Here is a 22810-nt window from a genome sequence, read left to right on the forward strand (position 1 = left end):
GGTTTAGCTTCTATAATTATTACATAGTTGCTTAGAGTTGCGGCTCAGAGGCCTGTAGCAGCGGGCGGGGAACGTTGGAGTCCTCCGTCACTGAAGCAAGCAAGCCTCCTCTTAGTTTCAAGCTGCCTGGCTGCCGGCTGCCATCTTGGCTGGCAGTTAATTTGCATATCTCGCTGATTAGCCAATGGGAAGGGTAGCGGTTGTACACCAATTACCATGTTTCTCTTTTATTAGATAAGGATTTTACGGAACAGAAGTCCTTGTGCCACTGCCCGCCAGGGGACAGGTTACATGAGCATAACTGTGGCTCATGGCTGAATTTTCTTGACACCAAACTTAACTGCTAGGAATCCTTACATTTTAAAATTGAAAACAAAGCAAAACAAAATCTGAGTCTAGGACAGTGTGTGTATTTTACCTGAATCCAAGCAACCTTTTTCTTTTTAAAGCCACTTTTAGCTGGATATTGCTTTAGTTTACTGAGTGCTTCCTTATGCAATTTATTTGTTTCCTTTAGTGCTTCAGACAACATTCCAAAAGCAGATGAGATCCGCACCCTGATCAAGGATGTGTGGGACACTCGCATAGCCAAACTGCGGGTGTCTGCTGACAGCTTTGTGAGGCAGCAGGAGGCACATGCGAAGGTAGGTGTGCTGCTGAGGGATTTCCGACAGCATTCTGCCTGCTTAGGCTCTCACAAGCAGGAATTACTGACTGTGCTTTTAAAAATTATTGGTTTCTTATTTTTGTTCAGTAGATTTTTCACTTTTTCTCAGAAACTTCTCAACCACCCCTGTTTTCTCTTGTGTTTTAGCTGGATAATTTGACCTTGATGGAGATCAACACCAGCGGGGCATTCCTCACACAAGCTCTCAATCACATGTACAAACTCCGTACAAACCTGCAACCTTCTGAAAGTGCCCAGTCTCAGGACTTCTAGAGAATGACCTTTGATTTGTAAAGGCCTTGTGTCTCCTGGCATGAGGCTTACCGGGTAATGTGTGAGTGCTCAGGACATGTTAGAGGTACTCAGTGCTGGGTTTCTAGAACCATTTGAATGTAAGAAAAACGTGCAATGAAGCAAGGAATGGATTGATAACATTGTTGGAAAGCAACAGGTTATGTTTAGTTCTTAAGATATTCATTAATTCCACATCTGTCTCTAGAGGCCAACTGCTCCTTTATGGAGGAAAGAAAAAGCTTCAGCAAACAAGCCATTCTCCCTAGCACGGTCTCAGGTCTCCTGCACGGAACTGTTATGTGTGGGTGAATGTTCAGTGATGTTCATGTTGCTTTGAAAAGACAGATACAAATGGTGATGGGGCCCTAGGACTTTGTTGTTTTGATATGGATCTTTCTGGCTGAATTTAAATCTAGAGATTGCTCACATAGAGGAGGATGGCAGATGGTGGCTTGTGATGCCGACAGGGGTTGATCTCAGCCAGGGGTGGGGAACCTTTTTTCTGCCAAGGGCCGTTTGAATATTTATATCATCATTTGCAGGCCATACAAAATGATCAACTTAAAAATCAGCCTGCTCTATTTGGTCAAACATTTAATTAACACCCCTAATGCCTTGGTAGGGCCAGACCAAGTGATTCTGAGTGCCTTATAAGGCCCACAGGCTAGGTGTTCCCCACCCCTGATACAGAATAAAGATGGAATCAACCCAACCTATTGGGTTTATTTTTTCCTGCTTAAGCCATGTGGCTAAAATGGTAACGATAGGCCAAACTGAGGTGTGTAGCAGGTTGTAAACTTCAAACACTCTGGTTGTCTCTTGTTATCTTTGCTACTTCTGGTTACAGTTTAAAGGGCTGCTTTTAAAACTAACCATGTTATTTGAGTATGTGAGTGGAGCACAGTGCTAAGAAAAGTTGGACCTATAACACTGCTCTTGATGGGTTTTAGGGTAAGATGGTCATAGGTAGCAGTGGCTCAAAGAAGGGTAAATTCTAAGAGAAAAAAATTCAAATATAGCGTTTTGGAATTGCTAAATTGCTCATAGAAATGTTATTGCCCTAAAAGGGGTAAGGATTGTCTAGAGCAGCAATTTTCAACCTTTTTCATTTCATGGCACACATAAACACATAATTACTAAAATTTTGCAGCACACCAAAAAAAATTATCTTTTGCCAATCTGACCAAAAAGAATAGGTATAGTTTTGATTCATTCACACTGTTGACAGCTATTGTGTTGGCTACTGCCATTTTTTATTTGACAATCTAAGGGAAAAGAGGTCAGTGCCCCTGACTAAATAGTCAGGTATTCCATGTTTAAAAAATGCTTGTGGCACACCAGTTGAAAATCGCTGGTCTAGAATCATATAGTGAGTGGCAGTTTCTGTAACCTGGTGGTTTTGGACTGTCACATGCTGTCCCAAGGGCTTTTTGAAGAGAGTATGTGATCAGCTGAGCCTGGAAGAGACCTGCTGGTATTTGCTCTTCAGTGTTTAGAGTCCAAACTTACTTCAGGTTTCTCCATTCCTCATTGCTGTCCTTCTAGATGTCCCTCCAACAAGCAGCTGATGGTTGTTTGAACACTGAAGGGCCAGGCACAGAGGGATTAGGATACTGAAGACTTGTTTCTATCAGTTAAGGTGACTGTTAAGAGCAGTGGTTGACAACCGGTGGTCCGTGAGGTCTGAAAGGTTGGCACCCGCTGGCTTAGAGGACCGCTTTCATATGACAGGACTTGCCTTTTCTTGTCACTGTTACTCGGAGTCCTTCAGATTTTAATCCGGGGAATCTTCTTGAATGAAGCCACCTTATTGTGAAGGGTCAGGAATCCTGTGTAGCTCAGATCAGCCCCTACTACCTTTCTCCTAAAACCTGACTGAGGTACATTGGATCTGTCTTCACATTTTACCTGTAAAGCTGTATAGTTGTTGAGCATTAAAAAAAAAAAAAAATTGGTCTATTTTTATTATAGCATAAAAAAGATTTTCCTCTTAACATGATTTAGGAAGATTTTATTTTTTTTGGATGTTGTCAGAAATTACAGCAATATATTCATAAATACCTAATTACTACATTCAACAAATAATATTACAATACAATTAATTCAAACAAGTACACTTAGAACAGGTTTAATTTCACAGCATCTAAACTGCCCCCAGAGTGACCGAGGCACTGTTCCTCCTCCCTCCCATGTACTGGTTTACTGTTCTAGCAATTAAACACAGGGTACATACAAAGTAACACAACCAATTAGCATGGTCTTCCTCAGGTCTAGGCAGAGTTAAGGAGTTTAAGTTAAGTGCTGGATCAAAAGTTGGGGACAGGCTACTGCAAGTAGTAAGAAAGTCAATAGCTTGGTTACTTGAAAGAGTATAGGGATTGCTGCTAAATGGCTAATATACACTTATTTAAGAGTAACAGAATCGGCTTGTGCTGATCATCTCCATCTTGTGGTGGATCCTTGGAATTTTCTACACTTTAAAAAACACATGGCTCAGAGGGAAAGGGAGTATCTTGATGTAATGTTTGAGATTAGGCAGTCTTTAGGAAATACCGTTCATGTACAAATGTAAGATTTCTTGTGTTATAATTCTTCACTGCTGAATAGTCTTTGAATTTCCTTAAGGGTATTATCTAATAGAGTGTTAATGCCAATTTAGTGTTTTATTTCCTTTAGAATGTAGACTAAACTGTTGAAAACCCTACCTTGGCCATTTATGTTAGACAGTGGATTATATCATGAAATGTTTTCATTGTCAGTTTGGCTCTGATTATATGAAACAGAGAACAAATGCATTTTCAAATGATCAGGTGTGTAGATCCAAGTTTTGAGGAACCCTCTGGTTTGTCCCTAAATATTTGATTAAATGCGAAGCTGGGGATTTGGCTTTGGAAGGTGTCCCTCACAAGTTTAACAAAACGGCCGTCTCCTGCCGGTGCTGTAGGAAGCACCTGAGGCCGTGGAGGACTGACACAGGTTGCAAAATCAATTCTAGAGCAAATTCGGTGTTCTTCTGAGCTGTGTCTTTTAAACTCAGTGTGAAATAGCTGAACAAAATCTTCAGAGAGCGCATATTTGCCCATTTTTAAGCCCAAACTGAAAAAGGAAAATTAGATGAGATGAAAATGTGTTTTAAGATTTTAGAACTAATTGTTGGATGGAAAAACCATTATTGGGTACTATGTCTTAGTGGTGCATTTGTTTTCAAAAGACACTTTACCTTTTTCTTAGTTTATTATGCTGCCTTTTCTGGTGTATATTTATATTCTCTGATTGTCATATTACTTCTTAAGCCCAAGAATATTCAGAGATCTCTAGAGATGGGTGGGAGTTGGGTGTGACAGAGTGACAGAAGCTCAAGTGCAGGGGTGACAGTGGCGTTTTCAATGGGAAGAAGGAAAAGCAGTTGTTACTAGCTCAGGGACGTCCTCCCTGACAACTAAACAAACCCCAAGGGAGCTCCCCTGGGCTGGAGGAGGAATGGGGCTCTGCTTTTCTTTCCCATCAAGTTATTAGATCTACATTTTTCTTTTTCTAAGCCAAGGCCATTACCAAAGCTGATCAGCAAAATTACTAGCACTCAGACATTCTGTGATGGCGAAGGAGGACTGGGAGTGAAGTGCTAAGATGTAGCTCTTAAGCTTTCAGACCAGAAGCAGCAAGCAGATTTTAAAGAGAGAAATTCAGTGACATTTTGCCCTGATTGTTGGCAATAGAGTTCCCTCTAAACACCTGTCCCCACCTGTGGAACATGTTGATCTCTCAATGTCTTTGCAGGGGAGGCCACAGAACAGCCCTTAGATCTCGTCAAATCGTTTCTGTGGAGAGGAAGGCGCTTGTTGACTGCTGATAATACTGGCGGCACTTTTTGTCTGAGTTTGCTAATAACTGGAAGATTCTTGGCAGACATACAAAGCAAACTGTGTGGGAACAGATAAAGCGACACAATGCCATCTGCCAGCAAGCTGTTCTGCACAGCTAAGGTCTGGGGCTGAGGGTGCGGCCACTGATCACAGTGAGTAGCCTTCATGAAGGTCAGCCAGCCCTTCCCCTGGGTAAAGGGGAGGCGTGATCACACTCAGACCTCCTCTCATCCCCTCTCCCCTGGCAGACCAACCACTGGCTGCTTTAGCCTCTGGTTCAAGCCCATTCAGGCAAGAGATACTTGCTTGATCTAGATTAAACCCTGCCTGAATGAGCAGTTAACTGGGACAAGAAGGAAAAATTTCCCCATTGCTTTGCACTGATCTGATTATCTGTTTCTAGCTGCTCCTGTGCTTGTCACAGTCAGTTCAAAAGGAGGAGAAGTTCAGCTCAGACATTGTTTATCCTTTATCCTACTTTTAGGCTTTTACAAAGCTTTGCATCTAATAAAGCCTCTAGAGTTTCTACTTTGCACCTGTTCTCAGACTGCTGTAAGACACCTTAGGATTCTATCACAAACTGCTCACTTCCTGAAAGGTTCTTTTGCAAAAAGCCCCATGTCTGTAGGTGCATGCATAGGTGCACATCCAGTATGTCTTGTTCACCATAGACTAGCCCCTCCTCACTGATAGCAACTAGGTATAACTGCTATTTGCTGTCCAGAGCTGGGGGGAGGGGGTAGAGAAGGAGGTAAGAAGTAACGCATGGCTTTCTACATCATTTTCTGGTGCAACTCAAAAATGAAGTGATCGCATAGGCGCCAGTGGTAAGCTCTTTTACTTTTCTTCGTCTTTAATTTTTAAAAACACTTCAATATTTAATGTCCTGACCAGCAGCAGTACAAACACTAAAAGCAAGTTTGTTTTTTTTTTGCCCAGAAAAAAAACACAAAACACAAAACCCCAAAACAGGAAAACAAACAAAAATCCCCCAAAACCACATATTAAAAATGGCAGGCCTTTTATAACAATAATTAAAGTAATAAAAACATACAAAACTTTGTTTTTTAATATATATACACAGTACAAGGCTGAAGCACCTTTGACTTTTCTCTCAAAATTTGTTTGTATGAAAACACCCCCCACTGCAGCAACAATTTGGTGGGTGTGCATATATGTATACATAGAGCTCTGTACACTCCCCCCCACCCCATGGAGTAATAAAAAAGGTACCTTCAGTTTGTCAATTTGCTTTATCTTTAGGTGAGAGCTTTTCCGGGAAAAGCCTGCTATTGGTGAGACTTTTAGTACTGTTGCTTTGAAGAAAATTTTTCAGAAAAGTAACCAAAACAAATAAGCCCTTCACTTAAAATGCACCCCACCTTCATTCAGCTGAAGCAGGTCTCAGTCCTGGGGAGGCATGAGACCGACCCTCTGCTGCAGCAAAAGTAAACTTGGGTCTTCAGGCATAGTAATATGGCAACACAAGAAATAGAACACAAGCAGTTTGATCCAATCTTATGCACCCAGGGGCTATAAATGATAAAAGTTTTAGTGTTGGTAACGGAGCCTTCATTTTCAGATTTTAAAACGGTGACATGGGTAAAGAAAAAAAATTGCCTTTTAAAAAAATATATGGGCGATGTCCTACATTGGTTGCTCGCTGAATTACAAAGGTGATTCAGTTGCATTGAAGTCAAGGTGAGTTCGTTCTTTTTCTGGAGTCTGGAATCCTTTGCTTCATGCATGGCACATTCTTTATTATTTTTTTTAAGCTTCAAACCTCCCAGTGAAAAATATTAAATATTCAAGGTAATAAAATAGATAATATTTCTATACTATAGGTTCGGCCTAGTGCAAGGGAAACCGTCACCTAGGATATCCCTTAAAGTAACCCCTAGGCCAATGCAATGCAGGCAATGCAAGGCACTTCCGGAAGTGATCCAGTTCCGCCTGGATTCGCTCCCTTTCTGAGACAATCTTCTGTTTCTGGCTCCTCAATTCCTGCAGAGAGAGATTTGCATTAAACAAACTGGTTTCACGGAACTGTATGTGATGCAGAAACGTGCTGGAGGCCACTTTGAAAACCTCTTCCTTCCAGTTCAGTGTTCTGACAGCGCCTCTGGGGGCAGGCTGAACTGGTTCTTCCTAAGTCTTGGGTTCTCACAATACCTGCTCTCATGGAACCAGTGTCCACTGTTGTCTCAGCTTCGACCCTGAGCTTTAAAAATTAAAACCTTTACTGCGTAGGAGAGGCCAAGATGTGCAGACCTGATCTAAGCCCCACATTGCCACTGGGAGGAAGCCCTTGGGGCTTGCCACATGTCATAGTTGGACGACCTGTTGGGCCAGGCTGCAAAGAGGAAGGAGGTGGTTTGTTTTCCTTAATAACTTTACTCCAGTAAAATCCTTCTTCCTTTCTCCTTAGCAAATCACAGCTGGGGAGACTGACAAAGGCAATAAATAATTCCCCCAAAGGAATACTGCATCTTCATTCTTCCAGGATCAATATTTTGCAAATTAGGGTAATCAACTGAGCCTTGAACGTCTTCCCTAGGACTATAAGCTTTAAACTCTTAAGAGCAGGACTGTCCCTCAAACCTGTCTGTATGGCTAATCTTGAACCCAAAGGTTAAACAAAATAAGCACAGTGTGTTTTAAGAAAACCTCCTCTGGAGCTGATTTTCATTCCTTTTCTCATGTGTGGCGACCCAAGACTCACCGCCATGCTGTGGGAGAGCTGTTCTGCTGTGAGACTGAGGCTGTAGTGCTGGGCCTCCAGCCGTCTGCACTGCGTCTGCAACACCTGCCGCTCCAGATTTTGCTCTGAAAAGACAAGCGCTGTTGATGTATTTTCTGTGTACAGGGATCACAGACTCTGCGATTGTTTTCCCTCTCATGCAGCCAGCATAGTACTCTCCTTGGGACCATAAGGCTCCAAGTTCTTGGTATCATGCTGGTAAATATGTCAGTGTTACTAAATTAAATCCAGCCCAGTGGAATCAAAGGATCAAGCATCGAAAGGCAATTTAAGGGATACAGATTAAGACATTAAGGGTAAATTTATGGCCTTAAGATACATTTTTCAAAAAGAAAGATAAAAAATATTGGCGTTCGCCTTGGAAGTTTTTAAGCTGGTAGAAACGGCCAGAATAAACCTAGAAATTCAAAGTGGAGTTCAAATTAGTAAAATGAAATCTCTTCCGAAAGATTCCAGGCCTGCTTTTAACAAGAGTGCCTTCAAACTTGCAAGAGTAAATCCCTGCATCACACAAAGTATTTCCAAGAATAAAAACCAGGGAAAGCTGCCAGACTAATTTTATAGAAACTAGAACAGTTTCAGCAAAATAAAGACAATAAAATTAGCACTTAATACCACTTCAGTAGATTTAAAACCTTAAAAGAAGTAACAAGTTAAATTCAGCAAGGAGGAAATGACATTAGAAAACAAAAGTAGGGTCATCATCTCAATGGGCACAGAAACTGCATTAGTTAAACCTTTGACGATCATATACCATAAGCTCAGCAGCAAATGAGATGCTTAATGAACCACTTTTAAAGTTTCACAAGACAACAGCCCAGTTAGTGTGCCTCTAATTCAATGGCTTAGAGGTTCTAGGAAATGCAATATGAGAAAAAGTTAAACACTCAAAAAGAACTAAACTTAACCTGCAAAAGGTCTGATTATCTGATTACCTAAGGAAGAAGGGCTAACAAAAATTAAAAACCCACAATATCAATGTGGTAACTAAATCTAATAAAAGTAAACTACTCATGGAGAAAAGTCAGCAAAATTTATTTAGTATAATTCACTATCCTGTTCATAAGTGGAATAATATCACTATTAAAGATGTCAGCCGAAACCGGTTTGGCTCAGTGGAGAGAGCGTCGGCCTGCGGACTGAAAGGTCCCAGGTTCGATTCCGGTCAAGGGCATGTACCTGGGTTGCGGGCACATCTCCAGTGGGGAGTGTGCAGGAGGCAGCTGATCGATGTTCCTCTCTCATCGATGTTTCTAACTCTCTATCCCTCTCCCTTCCTCTCTGTAAAAAATCAATAAAATTAAAAAAAAAAAAAAAAAAAGATGTCAATTCTTCCTAAATCTGTGAATTCAATTGGGCAGAACAAATAAGGTGATCCTAAAATTGACCGGGGAAAGCCAAGGGCCTAGAACAGCTGAGCTGTTAGAGAAGAACAAGTCAGGGTGAGTTACTCCTGACAACAGAGCGCTGCAAAGATATGGTATGACACAGGGACGGGCCAGGACCCCAACGGGTGGAGCAGAACAGCACCAGAGAGACCTGGGCACAGGAGAGGATGCTGCATGATGGGCATGCCCAGAGGGAAGAGGCATCCTGGAAACCGCCAGGATAATTGGTTGTCCAGGTGGGAAAGATGAGGTTATATTTCTACCTTATTTCTTACACAGAAGTGAATTCTAGGCATAAGAGAAGCAGAACGTGAATACTTTTAGAAGGAAATGTAGAATATGTCCTTGGAGGTAGGGAAGGAATTCCCAAACAAGTCACCAACAAACATCAACCCAGAAAAAGTGGATACACCTCACTCCATTGAAGTACATAATAATGCTATACATTGCTTCTGGATACATATGTATGTATTTAAGAGCAACAGGCAAGAAGCAATGGACACATTCAAATAAAGGATTCCATTTGAAGGAGGAAACAATGAACAGTAGGAATTGAGACTCTGGTTGTCCCTTTGTTAGTCTGTCTCTGATTTTTCAAAGTATTTGAAGTGATTATGCTATTCATAATCAAATGTTTATATTTACAACATAGTAATACTTGATAAAACTTGTGTGATATGGAAATGAATTAATTAGGAGGTGGCAGCCTGGGTTTTGCATTTCTCAACTCATGTCAAACTGATGGCACTGTTGCTGCAGTGAGGACTCAATAGAGTGCAGAGGGGCGGGGCTCACCTGTCAGCGGGACAGAGACCAGGAGCTCAGAGTTCCTGCCAGTGCTCTGCTCCTCCTTCCTGGGAGCCCACCTGCCTGTTTCACTGGAGGGAAAGGCTGGGCTCCTCCACTTCCCCTGCATCAAGTTCACAGCACACAGTCTCTGTCTAAGCTGGAAGGGGCCTTTGCAGGCATCTCAAGGAAAATGAGGTGCAGAGAAGGGCGGTTGTGTGCTGGAAGCAATGCCAGAGCTCCACCAGCATGCAAGCCTGTGACCCCTGCACTCGGTACACAAGCAGCTTGGGAGGGGTGTGCCCACAGGATGTGTTCCACCAGGCAGGGGTGGAGTGTGCACCCACAGTTGAGAATAAAACATTCTGGTGGCTGATGGGCTTGCCTCCCTGCACAAAAAGGACTGGCCTGAGAGGGGAAGTGCCGCCAGCATTGAGACACTTCGAATACAAGGCAGGCTCACACAGGGATCAGGCCTGGCTATTCGGAGCCCAGCTAAATTAATGAGCTTTGCATTTTCCAGGACCCTTGTACGTAGCTCCGGTGAGAATGGTCTCAAGTTTGTCCATGAGGAATTACCACTCCAAGTAAGCCTGGGCACCTACAGAAGCCTGAGGAACAGTTCTTAAAATGGGCAAAATGGAGGAAAATTCACCTAGTATTAGCATCTAGTGCCCCAGAAAATCTGCCAGTACTGTCCCTTAGAAACTGTCCCTAATGCTGGCAGTGAAGTCCTGCACTGATTGGTCTATTAAACTTCCACTGACTTTCTTTACTGGGCCCTGATTCTGCTCCTCCCTCCCCTTTGTACCTTCTATATGTTCCTGGTAAGCTTCAAAAATTGCCTCAATCCCTTGCCACTTGCGTCTGGGGGGTTCCTCATCATCCTCTTCTCCATCCTCCTCCTCTTCCTCCTCTTCCGAGTCCTGGTCCGTCTCCTGTGTGAGGGGGCCCTTCCTCACGGCTGGGGGCTCCTGCTGCCCGTTGTGCTGGGGCAGAGGGAGCCGGCTTGAGGACTGCAGCTCAGGAATGTTGTAGTGGATGGACGTGTCAACTTTGTGGTTCTGCTCTGCAGACAGCACGGCTACGTTCCCTGGGGAGGAGAAAGTGGAAATGAAATGCAGCAAACCCTGTTCTCCAATCATCAGTGACTCACTAAACTTTGGGAGAGTGAATATGGGGGCTCACATGAGGGGTTAGCACAACCATTAGATCACAAAGTGCTCACCAGGCCCATTGAGTCTAGTGTTAAAGGATGGGGAGATTTCCAGGTGAGTCTGTATGGGGACACTGGGAAAACCCTCAGCTGTAGAACATGACCCTATTTTTGCCAGAAAGGCACCCCGCCTGGCCTTGCTAAAAGAAGTGCCTCTACTAAACTCAGGTGGCATCACGTCAAGTTTTCTCCAAGTGTGGTCCCCGCCCGGCAGCATCACTCGAGCACCAGCTGGAAGTGGAGACTCTCGGGCCCCACCCAGACCTGCTGAGGCGGACTCTGCCTTTGACGACCTCCCCAGGTGCCTCCTGCACACTGACGTGCCAGAGGGGCGCACCCAGGGCGGGCAGCCGCCTTACCTTTGTGCTTCTGGAGGGCCTTCTGGGTGGACTGCAGCACAGACTCGTGGAACTGATGTGCAAACTCCTCTGCCATGAAGGGCTCCCACGACTTGCTCTTCCCGTTGACGCTGTGGGACAGGGGCACGGGAATGTCCTTGGGGGCGGGGCCCCTCATGTAATGCATCATGCTCAGGTTCTTCTTGCCCCCAGGGGCCTCATTCAGCCTGGCCTTCTCGCTGCTGGCAGGAGTCAGCTCCTGGACTCGAGACAGTTCCTGTGGCCGGAGCTGCTCCAGTCTCCCAGGCTCTGTGGCCTTTGGGACGTCAGACAGGGAAGCAGCAATACCCACCGGCTTTTCCATATCCAGAGAGGCTGGCTGCGTGGCTGGTTCTTTTAGAGACAGAAAGCGAGGAAAATATTAAGAGCTGCAAGAGACCAGGCGGGCCCTGATCTCTATGGCTTACATTTAACAAGACCTAGTACAAAGGACCAAGACTCAGAGCCGTTTAATTAAATGTCAGTGCACAGGTGTGGCCTGAGGACGGGGTGTGGTAGCAGCAAGTCCATCCTTGGAAGGTGCCCCAGGAAGGCATCTGGGAAGAAAAGGAATGTGAAGGAAGAAGCGAGTTACTTCAGGTCATCCAAAAGGCAAGAAGTTATGTAGCCCGACCCGACAAGAAAGACTGCGTTAGGAGTTGAGGACAGGGCTGGATAATAAAGATCTGCTCCACGCAGCAGCACCGCAATCAAAGCCATAAGAGAGAGAAGGTGTGAAAGCAGATGCTGGAAAGGCCTGGAAGGCAGAATGAGCAAGAAAGACGCAGGAGAGTGCCAAGGAAGGGCAGACAGCAGCAGCAGAGCCGAAGCAGAGGTGCCGAGACCTGGGACACAGGGCTTCGGTGGCCTAGGCCACCCCTGGACTGACGGACGGTGGCTACAACTACACTGACCGCCAGAAGCCTGGACCCTCCCCTTCACTCTCTGAGCCCTGACTTCAGCTCTCATGTTCTGGCCCGAGGAGATCCTTCGCCATCATGGAGGAAGCTTGTATGAGACAGAGAGGGAGAAGCACACTCTATCTCCAGGAGGAAAGATTCATGATGAAGACCTTGAGCAGTCGCTTCTGACCATGGGCAGCCCACAGGACGGTCCTGGGCAGTGGCGGATGGGGCCGTTCTTCCCGCCCTGGGCCTTACCGCTCAGGGAGACAGCAGGACTGTCCCTCGGAGAGTTTCTGAGAGAGTCTGCCACTGCCGCTGACAGTGCCTTCTGCTTCATGGCATGGAGCATTTCGACAAGTTTCTCTTTGTCTATGAGAAAAGCAGCCTGAGATTAACAAGACAGTTGCATTATTTCTGAGAGGGAAGGGGAGCGGATTCTAGCCCAGGCTGCGACTGGCAGGTGCAAGTCCTTTAACCAAGAGAAGACACAAAGCTGGCACCACTGGGACAGGTCGTGTTTAAAGGAAGAAAACTTGGTGTCAGAGTGAGCCCAGATGCCTCAGCTTTTCCTGCGTAACATTTCAGAGGTCTTCCAAAAATAGCTGTGTGTGTGGTGATGACAGCTATGTGGCATAATGGGGAGCTGTGATCTCCCATGGTAACTTCCGAGGATGCATTCTTATTTAAAAGACAAAAATGTTGGCCCCAACACAATGAAGCAACCCCTGGAAGCACAGGCTGCTCTCAGGCGCGTTCTCTTCCCCCTCCTCCTCCTGGCATCAATTCCCACGACGGCTGCCCCATATGGAAAAGGAAGACTCCTGTGATGTTCGATGCCACGAATTCCTGTCACAGTGGCACTTCTTGGTGAGACTTAAAAGGTTTCCTCTAGAATAAGTCGGGGAAAAAGACACTTTCCACGACAGAACTGTGCATGTTCCCAGAGACTTGTGCTGCTCATCACATGTCCCTGCCCCTTCGAGGTGAAAGTGAGAATTCCAGCTTGTTGGTTAAAGACAAAAAGTAAATGCTACACCCCAACAGCGAAGTAAGTAGAAGCAACTAAATGACCAACACACTTTTGCTTTCTTTTTGACTTCCTTCCAGAGAGAAGTGACAGGTATCAGCAAGGGGGAACGTGGAAGTGCGCAAACGAGCACCCCAGACAGGCCAAGTCCTCACATCAACCAATATCCCGGCACTAAGCGAGCGTGTGGGGGCAGATCAAGGAAGCGGACATCCCCAGAAAGCGTTCACACCACACGACGTCTTCCACACCACGTGTTCCAGCCCCAAGCATCAGTCCCAACAGGGCCGATCTGGAAGCACCTTTCAGGGCAAGCTGCCCACTCACAATGCGCGTCGGCTCTGCTGGCGGCCACAGGCCACCCAAGCCTCCTGCCATCAGAGACGAAGCCCAGTGGCCATGCGAGTGGCCCAGCAAGAGGAAACGCCCAGCCATGAGCTGGAGTGCCCTGCCACAGGAGGAAGCACTGTGCCTGGTACCAACAGGGTCACTAAACCTGCCTTCTCAAGTGACAAGTGACAAGAGCAGCTTTACATACAGAACAAAATACTCGCAAGTTTCTCTTCCACTCCAGATGAAATGGAAAAACAGGCTTCGAGTGGGACAATTTGAGTTCAGATGGAAGAAGGCGGAGATAGTGGGGCCGGTCTGCTTGCTGCTTCCTTGGGGAGCCCAAAGGCGGTAAGAGCGCCTCGGGCCAAAGTGTTTTCAGGTTCTGCCTGGAACGTGGGTCCTGGACATCCCCAGGAGCCTAGGAACCCCACCTGCTTCTCCAGAAGCTCCTAGTGAGCCCCACCCCCTAAAGGCCCAGGTGAGGCCCTACCTTTCCTCTTCTCGGCACTGATGTGGGTCAAGTTGAAGATGGTCAGGAACTTCTTCTTCTCTTCGAAGTTGGGGCTGTTGTTCATCTCGTCGGGACTATAGCGGGTGAACAGGGCCAGTCGCGGTGAAGGTGTCTGCCGCTTGTTCTGAATCGTCGGGGGCGATGGGCTTCTCTCTCTCAGCATCCGCCGCCGCTTCCTCCGCTTCTGGGTCAGCAGTTCCTCCTTCTGCTGTTGGGTGGTCAAGCCAAAAAGTTGCAAAAACTCTAGCTTCTAGATTGGGAAAGAAAACAAATGAGTTTGAAACCACCAGCAGTGGTGTGACTGCACTGTCCCAGGGGTCCCTCCTGGGGTCCTCCAAGCCCATGTACCATGGCCAACTCTGTGCTGGGCCTCGGAGGGGGACCCTGATAGCACGCCCAGGCACCTGCAGTCTGTGGGGACTGGAGGAGCGAGGGAGAGCCCAGCAAATGTGGGGTCTACTGGGACAGTGGGAAAGGCAAGAGGCAGGCGCTAATGTGGGCACGGAGCCTGACACAGCAGTGATGAGACCCGATACCTCGGAGGATGTATCCAGTTTGAGGGGCGGTTGCTCGGCCACGCAGCGGAGATGGGCCCTGACCTCCTCTTCGTCACTCTCATCATAGGAGTCATCCAGGTCGTAGTAGTATCCTGGTGACAAGAACAGCTGTATTTAGCTGGGCAAGAGCACTCCGTTCTCTAGTGGATGGACATGGGGGCAGGCACCCCTGTGATCTTTGTGCAGACCCACCCATCAGGCCAGGCCCTGCTGGCCCTTTTAGTACCCTGAAACCTCGACTGTTCTCAATCCAGGTGAAAATGTGCATTAGCCCCGAGGCCTGGAACTTTTTCAGGAATGGCAGGCAGGGGCAGCAGGCAGGCACCAGGCTTGGCTTAGACCCATAGCCCCCAAGTGGCCAGGCAATTCCTGGGCTGACACATCCTCAGCAGGGGATCCTTCGTCACACAGGACTGGGGCTGTGTCCATGGCAACCCAAGGCTGTTTATGCACATCAGCTCACTCCTGCTGTGGCCATCTGGGTCCATTACCCGGGAGGGGACACGCACACTCAGATCCCGTTGTCTCAAAGGCACAGAGCATGCACACAAACGCAATGTGCAGAGAACAGCAGCAGAATCCCTGCACCCAGGGGCTCCCCACTCTTCCTTCACAAGGTGGATAGAGGAGAAAGTCCTTCTTGGGCCCTCAATCTTGCCTAGACCAACCACCTGGGAAGTCTCGGCCTCGGCCCCAGCTTCTGGCTAAGAGGCTGAATACAACCCGCATAGGACCCCAGTTTCCAGCAAGAGATGAGAAACTGGTCTGGGCCTCTGGCCCCTTCTGGTCATATGGGGGTTGCAGGTGGAGACAGTCATTCTCACCCTGTTCTCCTTGGCTCTTTGGGGAGCTCAGGGCGCTGCTGGCTGAGCCCCCCCAACTCCACAGGAGCAGGAAAGAGGTGGCCAGACCTCCCGCTTTCGCCCTGCCCAGGCCTGACTGCCTGCAATTGATGGCAGCTCCCTATACCAAACCCTGCTGGGCTCAATAGCCTCCTCCCCCATTATGATGGACTATTAATATTTAAAACTGCCTTATTAGCCTCTGTTCATCATTTATTAATCATGCATTTCTGTGGAACCGTCTTTACAGACAGGCTTTGATTTGGCTTTTTGGGACAATTTGCATTTCAGCAAGACAGGCAAAGGCCCTGGGTCTCTCTCGCAGCAGAGGTATCAGGTAGCTACACAGAAGCCAGTGCCCTTGCTCCCCGGAGCTGCTAAACCCCGAGCGGGAGGCAGGGGTGGTCGGAGGGGCTGAGTGGCGGGCACTACGGCTCTCTAGCCCCGGGAGGTCAGACACCACCCAGGGAGACCGGACCTTTCTCCTGGGCCTCCCGCCGCCTGCGCTCTTCCAGGTCCAGCTTGCTGACCAGCCTCCGGCGCTGCTGCAGGAACTCATCGAAGATGTAGGCGGGGTCAGAGCCGCGTGGTGCCGGGGGCCGGTAGGGTGAGCCCGGCTTCAGGGGTCCAGGGAGTTCCCCAAAGGGGGGTGGCTGGGTGAGGGAGGCCCGCTGCTGGCCCAGGATGGTCTGGGTGGACTTCTCAAGCTCAGCCAAGAGGGGCCCAGGCCCGTGAGGAAAGGCCTGTTGCTCCAGGCTCCCTGACTCCCGTGGAGGCGGCTGGTACTTGTCCAGGGGGGTGGCCTCGCGCTTCCGGGGCCCCTCCTCCACCTTTTCTGGGCCGTAGACCCGTTCCACCTTCACCAGCGGGACTGCCGCCTGCCGGCCGGGCTCGAACAGGGCAGGGTGGCTGTGCAGAGGGTGGCTCTCGGGGGCCCGCCGTGTCTCCAGGGTGCTGTCCATCAGGGACACCGGGTTCCAGAGGGCCGTGGGCACGGAGTGGTGCTGGGGCTTGGGCGAGATGAGGGGCGGGGGCCCGCCAAAGTGCTGCGGGGGGTCTCGGCTACCCGGCTCATGACGGTTTGATCCCGGCCTAGGGAGTGAACAGACCAAGCCGTTAGTCATGAGAATGGGCATGCCAGTCACCCAGCCATGGGCCTCCCAGGCTGCTGCCAGGGCCCGGGTGTAATAGGCAGCTTCAGAGATGGCCCAGACCGGGAGCCCCCTTCGAGAGCCAGGCGCTGGAGGGGTGCAGAGGCCTCCTTCTCTAAGCCACCTGGCCAGGGCCTGGAGGGAAGGACGCAGCTTCCACTCCTCACCTGAGTGCTGGCCGTTTCCCAAGACTCCACTTCCTCTCCAAACAACTTGAGGCAAGTGTGTGTAGACCTGCTTTTGTAAAGACACGGAGGCTGGGGGTGGGTGGGTGGACTCTGCTTGCTGAGGGCAGAGAGATGGTCTCAGGCCCAGGCCAGACCCTCTTTCTATCTGGTTTCTCACCCAAAACCTTACAATAGCTCATTCTATTCCAATTCCTGAATTCCTATCACCTCCTGTAAGGACAGATCCTCATCTTTGTTTTCCACAGGAATCCCATCACACAGAGAAAAAAGACAGGACTCTGACGCCAAAAGGGTGACCCTGCTATTGGTACCCGCCTCCCAATGTGCCAAGCAGTGGGCAGATAACAGAGGGTGGGCCGGCTGCCTTCAAGGTGGCCTTAACTCCTCTCTCCACACTGTCCTTGCAGACAACAGTAAGAGAGAAAGAGACCAGCTTCCAGGGCTGCCCAGCCCAGTGACAGGGTGGGGTGGGGGTAGAAAGACCCTCACAGCAAGGGTGGGCCTGAGCCACTGCTGACCCCCAGTGGTTCCCGTGAGAACTGCAGCAGCCCCACATGGCCCTGAAGCAGGAGCCGGGCTGGGGCCTGACCAGGATGTCCATCGGACCAAGCAGCTTTGCCACGCAGTCCTCCTAAATGACTCTTTCCGTCATGCATTTAAACAAGATCCAACAAAAGGCTACTTGGTGGTTGTTTTTCCAAAGTATCTATATTTTAAGGGAAGTGCTACGCTACCCAGGAGACCAGAGAAGGTCGGAGGGGATGGAAGGGGTAGAGGCAGAGGGTGCAGGTACATGACCAGACTGTCAGGTCTCTCCCTGCCTGGCCAAGTGAGGAGACGTTTCACCGCTGCCGAAAGTCCCCCCTAGTTTCTCCGAGGTGGGACTCAGACTGGGAGAGGTCCCTGATGCCGCCATAGCACCTCTGATCGGCAGAGTACAAAAGGGAACCAGAGCAAGCTGTGTGTCCTTAGGCAAGCAACAAAGGAATAGAGCCCATTAGCAGAATAAATATTTCAAGCGCCAGAGCCAAGCACCGAATGGTTTTCTAGCTCTGAGCACAAGGGCTGGTCAGAATGTCAAATTCATGCTGTCGTCAGGCTGAGCGTGCCACCTGCTGCCGTGGGGACCGTGAGGCCGGGTGAGAGCTGGGAGCCCTGAGGTGGAGGCCACGCCTGCTGGAGCCCTGACAGCTGCACCCGGATGTTGGGGCCCTGAGCTGAGGAAGATGCCTGAGGGAACCAGCGCTCCGGATTTTACCAGGAACAGGAACCTGTGCTGGCTGCTCTCCCAGTCCCCTGGCTGAGAGGGGAGTTAGAGGAGCAGGAAGCAGCTGGAAAACAGACAGGACTCAGCCTCCCTGTGGCCTCAGGGAAACCGGGACCGTGAGCAGCAGAGCAGGCCCGAGGCTGCGGGAAAACCCAGCCAGGGGTCAGCCTACAGTTCACTCCCAGTCACATCCAATCGGCCAAGCGAATCCCCTCGCTGGCCCAGTCAACATTGGATGTTGAGGCAGGGCTGCTGGATGGGCCAGCCAAGCCCAGGACTCAGTAAGAAAATGTCAGCCAAGAGCTGTTGGAAAGAGGGAGGGAGCAAGTGGACACTTAAATGCCTAGACACCCGAGTGCTTCCCATTCCAGGGCAGCACGATGGATATCAAGAGCTGGAAGGACGCTCAGAAATCTCCCTGCCCAACCTCCTTCGTGCACTGCTGAGGAAATGAGGCCCAGAGAAGGGGGCAGTATCTGGTGTCCCCGAGTCCCTGAGCCAGGCCGACAGGGCTCCAGAGGTTTGGCGGGGTTCTCCAACTCTGAGTTGGAATGAACCCTGGAGAGATGGGGAGGGGGTGGGGACAACAGATGACTGCCAGACAGACAGGTGGAAGCAAGGAGGCCTAGGGGGCAGCTATGAGAAGGGGGCACTGGGGCCAAGGTCACAAGTGTCAGCAGCCGGGGGCCCAGAGACAAGCAAAAGTGCCTTTAATAATGGGCCCAGGAAATGGGTATATGTTTTGTTACAGAAGCAAAAATTAATTTTTTACTTAAAAATTAAAAGTGGTCCCTTCCTCAGCCACTTGAAAACAGAGGAAGATAGAAAGAATAGACTACAATGGTCAGTTAAAGCATCTCCCTCGTGCTCTTGAAATGCCATGCAGACCCTGCTTTGGACCCTGGCTTGGTGGGCGGGCTTTGTCCTTAGGGACAGGGTGCCTCTGAGCACCTCCTCTCCCTCCTCAGAGCCTGCATTTCCTCGTGGGCAAACAGCAGTTAGAACATGAAAACGAAATGCAGTAAGTGAAGGCACTCAGCAGGATGCTGGCTGGGTAAACCGCAGGCGCTCAGTAAATGTGACAAATGCCCCTCCCCATGCCCCTGACCCAGTGAGCCCTACCTGGTGCTCTCGGGCCTGTGCTCGGGCTCCGTGGGCACTGGGGGCCGGCCTATGTCCAGGTGCTGCTCTAGCACCTGCTGCCGGAACTCCGACACCTGCGACTGCCGGTCCTCCTTCTCCTGCCGCAGCCGCCGCTGCCGCGCCACCCACTTCTCCTCCTCATTGGTGCGCTGGATGAGCAGGGCCGTGGCGGCGCTGCTGCCCGGCAGAGAGAAGATGCCGTGGTTGGAGAGAAGGCTGGGCATGGTGTGATGGGGGCTGGGTGCCGGGTGCAAGGGGTGCTGCACAGGCTTGGGCGCCTGCAGGCCCGCGTCCTTCAGCTTCTCTGTGGGAGGAGAGAGGCCGTCACATCACAGCAGGATCCCTGCACGCCAGGCCCAGGTGGCTCCTGCCTCTTTCTCTCTTGAACCTGACTGCCCAGGACCAAGACAACCAGAAAGGGCCTTGTGGATGCTTTGGGGGAGCATGCCTTGTCCCACGGGAAAGGTGGCCGCTGGCAGGTGCTGCTCCCACCCAGCCCAGGACCAACCGACCTGAAACGGGTGCTGGCAGGCACATGCTGGCTCACCAGAGCAGACTGTCACAGTTTTATAAATCATGCAATCTGGTTGTTAAATAAACCCTTATTGAAAGTTAGATACATCCTATCTAATAAAGAGGGAATATGCTAATTGGCCCTCACGCTGTCGCAAAGATGGCAGCGTCCACAGCCAATAAGGAGGGAATATGCTAACTGACTGCCCCACCCTCAAAGATGGCGGCACCCACAGCCACAAGATGGCCAGCAGTGGAGGGCAGTTGGTGGCGATCAGGCCGGCAGGGGAGCAGTTAGGTGTTGATCAGGCTGGCAGGGGAGTGGTTAGGGGGTGATCAGGCTGGCAGGGGAGTGGTTAGAGGGGTGATCAGGCTGGAAGGCAGACAGGCCAGCAGTTGGGAGCCAGCAGTCCTGGATTGTGAGAGGGGTCCCAGGGCTGCACCCTCTTCCCTCCCCCCTCCCCCGTGCATGAATTTCGTGCACTGGGCCTCTCGTATGCTTACAATGAAATAAAATGTTAAACCAGCCATGGTGGGAGTCTACACCATGGAGTTGGCAGAAGCTGCAGAGTCAGGCCTGCCCCTTGGAGAGCTGTCAGCACCTGCCAGCACACCCCTGCAGCCAGCCCACCTCCGGGGGCCGAGGTCTGTCCCTTGGGCTCACCACCCTGTCTGTGTACCTGCTCGGGTTGGGGTCAGCTGCTCCGCGGACTTGACCCGCTCGTGCAGCTCAGCCATCGGCAGGAAGGCCGGCTCCAGGGCCTTGGCGGCCAGCAGCTCCTTCTCCCGGGCCCGCTGCTCGCGCTGGCGCTCCAGCTCCCGCTCCCGCTCCTTCTCGCGCTCACGCTCCAGCTCCTTCTCCCGCTCGCGCTCCTTCTCCCTCTCCCGCTCGCGCTCCTTCTCCCGCTCACGGTCAGCCTCCCGTTCCCGCTCCCTTTCCCGTTCACGCTCACGCTCACGCCGCAGCTCCTCATCCATCTGCAGCCTGTGGGAGCGGAAAGGGAGCCTGAGCTCCACTGTGAAGGGGCTAGGACAGCCCACTGACAGAATTCCCAGACGTGAGGAACTGGCAGCCACGCCCGAGGTTTCCATGGGAACCCAGCATTCTAACCTGCAGAGCGCGGGCCTTAGGAACCCAGCCTGTAAGACATGAGTTGTGTACTAACGCCCGAGGCCTCGCTGAGAGCTCCTGCCAGAAGGCGGGGACCCCAACAGTCACCAGAAGCATCAGCGGCCACTGTCCCGTTTACAGGCGAGGCGACTAAGGACAGTAGTGGCTGGGAGCCACCTAGCCACAAAGCGGCCAGCAGGCCCCGTCTCGGGCTTAGCTCCGCTCTGCCGTGGGGCCCGGGGCAGCTGGCCTGGGACGTGACTCACCTCTCCGCGCTAAGGCTGGACATCCGCTCCGAGTGCAGTGCCGCCAGGGACGAGTGGGACAGCTCCGGGGGGTAGCGGACCCCGGAGAGGTGAAGGTGCATGGCCGAGGGGTGCAGCGGAGGCAGGGAGCCGGGGGTGGGGATAGGGTAGAAGGGGGACCGCAGGGCGGATAGGCAGTAGGAGTCGTCCATCCTGTGCCAAGAAGACAGGCCAGTGAACACCAAAGTTAAAGGGATGAAGGCTGACCCCACAGCCTCCACAAAGGCCCAGCTGAGGCACACCCATGGCCAGCCCCGAAGCCCCTCGCCGACAGAGGCCCCTGGATGCCGACAGCCCAGGGCACCAAGGCCCTGCCTGCCACCCAGAGGCTCAGCCAGTCCAGCACCTCCCCGGGTCTGACCAGCAGGCCCAGGTGGGCGGCAGCTTGCACGTCACTACAGCCCCTGGGCTGGGCAGCATCTACAGAGTGACCCCACCTTCCACTGGGTGGCACACAGCAGAGGAGCCCCTCTCTTCGCCATGGAACCTGGTGCTGCTTAGCAGTCCTGCCTGGGGAGCCATTGACAAAGGCAGGAAGGGGGGCATTTCCACCAGGGCAACCCCGATGGCCAGTGTGGCCGGGTGGGGGGCTGCCCCGGGCTCTCACTGGGAGTCAGGCCCCCAGGACATGAGAAACACATTCCTGGCCAGGTTCCTTTTTGCCACGAGCAGACCAGCCTGAGCCCGACTCAGTGGGGACGGTAAGGGCGGGCTCGGACAGCTCACCTGAAGGCCGGGTGGGGGAAGGGGTGCGGAGTCAGGTAGCTGGGGTGGTAGTAGGCGGCAGCAGTGGCCGGGTCCAGGCCGAGGGGAGGGAGGGAGGACATGCGGAGGTCCTCAGCGGTGTGGTAGGGCCGGAAGCTCCTCAGGTAGTCCTCGGTCACCGTGCTGGGGGGCACCACGTGGTGCACAGGCCGCTGGAGGCTGCAGCAGGGACAGAGGAAGGAGATGAGCGGAGGGCCCGCTCCAGGCTGGGAAAGGGGTCAGCCTCCCCTGCCACCACCTCCCTCAGAAGGACGAGTCTCCGGGGACGGGTTCCAGCTCTTGCTAACGAGATGCCGGTGATGGCAGGAGGCCCAGGGCACAGAGGTGGGCAGCCTGGCTCCTAGCCTGCCTGGCCCCTCGCTGTCCGCACCAGCAGGCACATGTCTGCTATCTGCAGCCCAGAGGCACCCCTGTCCCAGGAACCAGGACAGGGTGTAGGCAGAATGGGAGAGCCAGCCATCATCTCAGCGTGGACACGGACAGCAGGCACAGACCGGCTGCGGGCCCAGGGCTCAGCCACCATCTGGCGGTCCTCAGCCTCAGCTGGCGCAGGCTCCCGGCTCCCGGCTCCCGGCTCAGCCCCAGGGACCCAGGCCCTGAGCACTTGCAGCCACCCCAAGCCCCCAATCTGCACTTACTTGAGTGGTGGGAACCGGGAGTCCTGCACCACTGAGCTGGGGGAGATGCCAAAGGGATAGGGGGTGCTGAGCAGGTGGGAGGGAATGGCCGGGCCCCCCGCCTTCTCCTGGGGCAGTGGGGGCTCCACGATGAGGCGTTCTCGACCGCTGCTGCTGCCCCGGGAGCTGGTGTCCTGGGGGAGAGAGAGCAGTGGGTCAGGGT

General features: G+C 51.3%; 2 protein-coding genes across 9 annotated transcripts in view; one reads left to right on the forward strand and one right to left on the reverse strand.

Moving 5' to 3' along the window:
- Positions 1-1495, forward strand: part of GINS2 (GINS complex subunit 2 (Psf2 homolog)) — a 10483-nt gene extending 8988 nt beyond the window's left edge. The window contains exons 4-5 of the mRNA XM_006762223.2: positions 518-644; positions 815-1495. Coding sequence (XP_006762286.1) covers positions 518-644; positions 815-940 — 253 coding nt within the window. The 3' untranslated portion in view covers positions 941-1495. The remainder of the gene's footprint in view (positions 1-517; positions 645-814) is intronic.
- Positions 1496-2955: 1460 nt separating this feature from the next.
- The window catches only part of GSE1 (Gse1 coiled-coil protein), a 436931-nt gene continuing 417076 nt past the window's right edge, over positions 2956-22810 (reverse strand). For 7 of the 8 annotated variants that reach the window (XM_015562980.1, XM_006762225.2, XM_006762230.2 and 4 more), the window contains 13 exons: positions 22609-22781; positions 21932-22129; positions 21167-21358; positions 20470-20774; positions 19256-19580; positions 16006-16619; positions 14665-14777; positions 14108-14378; positions 12513-12626; positions 11335-11706; positions 10571-10852; positions 7547-7650; positions 2956-6828 (listed from right to left, as the gene is read on the reverse strand). In XM_015562980.1, the coding sequence (XP_015418466.1) occupies positions 6694-6828; positions 7547-7650; positions 10571-10852; positions 11335-11706; positions 12513-12626; positions 14108-14378; positions 14665-14777; positions 16006-16619; positions 19256-19580; positions 20470-20774; positions 21167-21358; positions 21932-22129; positions 22609-22781 (3198 nt within the window). In that variant the 3' untranslated portion in view covers positions 2956-6693. The remainder of the gene's footprint in view (positions 6829-7546; positions 7651-10570; positions 10853-11334; positions 11707-12512; positions 12627-14107; positions 14379-14664; positions 14778-16005; positions 16620-19255; positions 19581-20469; positions 20775-21166; positions 21359-21931; positions 22130-22608; positions 22782-22810) is intronic. The other variant, XM_015562979.1, reaches the window with a different exon arrangement.

This window comes from Myotis davidii, unplaced genomic scaffold (genome assembly GCF_000327345.1).
Source record: "Myotis davidii unplaced genomic scaffold, ASM32734v1 scaffold77, whole genome shotgun sequence".
In the NCBI taxonomy this organism is placed as follows: Eukaryota; Metazoa; Chordata; class Mammalia; order Chiroptera; family Vespertilionidae; genus Myotis; species Myotis davidii.